This window comes from Nanorana parkeri, unplaced genomic scaffold, assembly GCF_000935625.1.
Source record: "Nanorana parkeri isolate BGI_ZX_2015 unplaced genomic scaffold, ASM93562v1 scaffold13, whole genome shotgun sequence".
In the NCBI taxonomy this organism is placed as follows: Eukaryota; Metazoa; Chordata; class Amphibia; order Anura; family Dicroglossidae; genus Nanorana; species Nanorana parkeri.
In genome coordinates this window covers 1,645,547-1,649,309 of record NW_017306281.1, presented here as the reverse complement: position 1 = coordinate 1,649,309, position 3,763 = coordinate 1,645,547, and the positions used below count along the sequence as shown (strand labels likewise).

The following is a 3,763-nucleotide window of genomic DNA, read 5'->3' as shown; positions in this document are numbered from 1 at the left end:
GGTCAGTGTTTTTCCCCATAGTTCTCCTTAGGGTAACGGGAGGACACAAACTAGCGTCCTCCCGTTACCCTAAGCTCAGTATACCGCGAGCTACAGCTCGTGGTATACTGAAACGCCGGAGCGGATCCCGACATCGAAGTCGAGATCCGCCCAGCTGCGTGAGTGACAGCTGGCTCTGCCTATCTAGAGGCAGAGCCAGCTGTACCATCCCCTCCCCGGTCCGATCCGCCAGTCAGCGCTGGCAGATCGGAGTGGGGAGAGGGGAATCCAGCCCCTCCCCCTGTCACGGCAGAGAGCCGTGACAGGATCGAGAGGTGAGCAAACCCGGTATGTGTTCGCTCACCTCCCGATCTACTGAGCCGACCTGTGAGAGTCTCATTGTCACAGGTCGGCTAGAACTATGAGGTGAGTGGAAATCACTCACCTCATAGTTCTCCTTTAACCTACAATATGACCTGCACTATTTAAAAGGAGAACTATGAGGTCAGTGATTTTCACTCAACCTCATAGTTCGAGATAGATCACGGGTCCCTGCATGGATTCTCCCCCTTCCTTGTCCCTTGTCCGATCCTCCAGTGTTGACTGGAGGAACGAACGGGGGAGGGGGCGGGTACAGCTGGCTCTGCCTCTAGATAGATAGCAGTCAGTCACGCAGCTGGGTGGAACTCGACAGTAATGTCAGGATTTGTCCCGGCTGCGGCGGTCTCAGTATACCGCGAGCTCTAGCTTGCGATATACTGAGCTTTGGGTCACGGGAGGACGCTAGTTTATGTCCTCCCGTGACCCTGAGGAGAACTATGGGGAAAAACGCTTACCCCATAGTTCTCCTTTAATACAATAGGTTTTAGTCTAACTGCAACCAAAACTTGTTTTAAGCATTTTGGATAGAATGGGTATGAGCTGGAACCTCTGTCAGGTTTTTAATATCATATATGTCCTCCACTGGGTACCTTTCTCCTTACATCCTATCTCCCTAAGACTGAAACAAGAAGCAATAGGAATTTCCCCAAGGGAAGCAAAAAGTATTAACCTATTTTGCAGAATGCAGAAGGGTTTGAACTTCAGTCAGGTTTTACTACTTTCTGTGTCCCAAATTGGAAGATTTCCCATTGGCATCTTTCCCAGTCACATCCTGTGTGTTAAGATGTGATTAGTGTTCCTGGGACAGGAAGTAAACGGAGATTTCCTCTGTGGGCACATTGAGGGGAATTTATCAAAACTGGAGCAACTGCTCCAGATTTTGTCTGCTCCACTTTTGATAAATTTCCCTCATTGTGTTCAAAGCCTGGCAGAGGTTCTAACTCTTCCGCACATGTCAAAATCTAAAGCAATGTTTTAACTGTAGCTGGTCTTTAAAAGGGAACTGTAAGTCACAAACCAATACCTCCTATTGAAGGTGAAAAAAAGCCTCAGTAGCAATGGCAGTGTACCCAAAAACTAAGCAATGTCTTTCAACATTTAATTTATCCCAGAGCTGCAGAAATCACAGCAATACAAAAATTACTTCTGATACCTCTTTGGCTTTATGTTCAATTAGTTTCTATGAAACCCTATTTTCCCTGACTTTAAAAAAACAACTTCTGAGACTGCTGAGAAATCTGTGAAAATGTCAAACATCCAGGAAATTGAAGCACAGGCCGAAGGCTTAACAGAAACATTGAAACAATGGATCATAAGCATGAAAGCTTACATAGTTTGCAGGCTCCATTCACCTTTCCCTGCCCCATCAATCAGATCTTGATAGATAAGTGTGATGTGCCATGCATTCAGCATATTGTATGTGAAGTCTGAATTCTTCAAAGCTTTCTATTAATCTGTACTCTGTTGTTGCAGTGCCATGACAGTGTGCTACAGCACAATCATACTTACAGTCTCCATTCACCTTTCCCTACCCCATCAGAGCTTGATAGATAAGTGTGATGTACAATTAATTCAGCATATTGTATGTGAAGTCTGGATTCCTCAAAGCTTTCTATTAATCTGTACTCTGTTGTTGCAGTGCCATGACAGTGTGCTACAGCACAATCATACTTACAGGCTCCATTCACCTTTCCCTGCCCCATCAATCAGAGCTTGATAGATAAGTGTGATGCGCCATGCATTCAGCATATTGTATGTGAAGTCTGAATTCTTCAAAGCTTTCTATTAATCTGTACTCTGTTGTTGCAGTGCCATGACAGTGTGCTACAGCACAATCATACTTACAGGCTCCATTCACCTTTCCCTGCCCCATCAATCAGAGCTTGATAGATAAGTGTGATGCGCCATGCATTCAGCATATTGTATGTGAAGTCTGAATTCTTCAAAGCTTTCTATTAATCTGTACTCTGTTGTTGCAGTGCCATGTCAGTGTGCTACAGCACAATCATACTTACAGGCGTTTCACTGATGACTTCTCTTTGTTGCCTTCATTTGACCTTGGAGATGTGGTAATTATGGATTCGTTCTCCAGCATAATAATTTGGTCCTCAGTTGGAGGAATGACACCACTGGGATATAAAAATACATTTGATATTTTCTTATTTGTAGAAAAGAAAAGAGAAAAGTTATTCGAAAGACGTGATCGTGAAAACAATTACCTTTTATAACACTGCAACTCGTCCTGAGCAACCAAGAGCTGGACCTTCAGCTTGTTGCGCTCTTGTAGCACTTCTCTCAGCTCCTGCAGGGTAAACCGTGGCCGGTTTGGATCTGTCAGATCAATGATCATTTTGTCTGGCCCAAGATCTGTCTGGAAAACATCATATATGTAATAAAAAAAATGTAATTTGTTTTATTGTACAATAACTATTTCTCAATATATCACTCCTATCATTATTTATTCCTAGTAATGTCAGGCACCACATGGACTTCACTGCAAATCTCATCCACGTACCACCTTCCACCTGGGAATGTACTGTATATAAGGGAATATAAAATAAATATGAGGTACTAATTATCTGCCCCATAATATCTATTTATGTACTCATTTGACTGAGTGGTGTGCATGAGAATAGGGCATTTGTTTCAGGAAAGACATCAATTATTTTTCTTTCTGCCCCATTTTCTCTTCTATTTCTATGTATAAAGTGAATTGAGACATTAGAGAACATATTGGGTAGTGTAAAACAATTTGCATTTTTTTAGAGGGGAACTACACCCTCTGCTTTAAAAGGCAGCGTTCACTACCCCACCTTGCTCTCAGCAAATTATTAGAAACAGGTATGTTAAAGCTGCTGTAATTCAGCTTTCCTTCAACCTGCTTGCCCTATCCAGTGCAGCTTTCTCTCTGTAGGAGCCATTCCACACGAGCATTCTGATCCGGTTAATCTAAGGGCAGCCGGATTTTAAAAGACATGTACCAATTTATATATAATTATCCCTGACTCCGGCCAGGTCCAGAAAACCAAATGGAACAGCATTCTGTTTTGGTTGACCTGGTTGTGGTGGTTCGGGGATAATCTGAACACGGATACAAGTCTGTTTACATCCGACTCCCCATAGACCAACATGGGTCTGGTAACTTCATTTTTTTCCTCCATTTCAAGAACTGCTAAGCTTAGCAGGGAATTCATGCATGGATCCCCTGCTGCTCAGAACTGAAAGCCCCATGTGAAAGGGGCCTACAGGCGGTATTCCAGTAAAATAACTTAGAGTATTCAGAGTCTGCAGATAAGGAATCTCTGCAGAACATGTTGGTGGTACCATCACCATTTTTTTTGGTCACTATGTCGCCCAGAAGAAGGGACCCTCCGTGCCCCTGAAACGTTGGCTGTTTTACCTT

At 43.4% G+C, this 3,763-nt stretch overlaps 1 protein-coding gene across 1 annotated transcript in view; it reads right to left on the bottom strand.

Annotated features, from left to right (window-relative positions):
- The window catches only part of RILPL2 (Rab interacting lysosomal protein like 2), a 9,235-nt gene that overhangs the window by 1,873 nt on the left and 3,599 nt on the right, over positions 1–3,763 (bottom strand). The window contains exons 3-4 of the mRNA XM_018556813.1: positions 2,580–2,731; positions 2,376–2,489 (exon numbers count right to left, since the gene is read on the bottom strand). Coding sequence (XP_018412315.1) covers positions 2,376–2,489; positions 2,580–2,731 — 266 coding nt within the window. The remainder of the gene's footprint in view (positions 1–2,375; positions 2,490–2,579; positions 2,732–3,763) is intronic.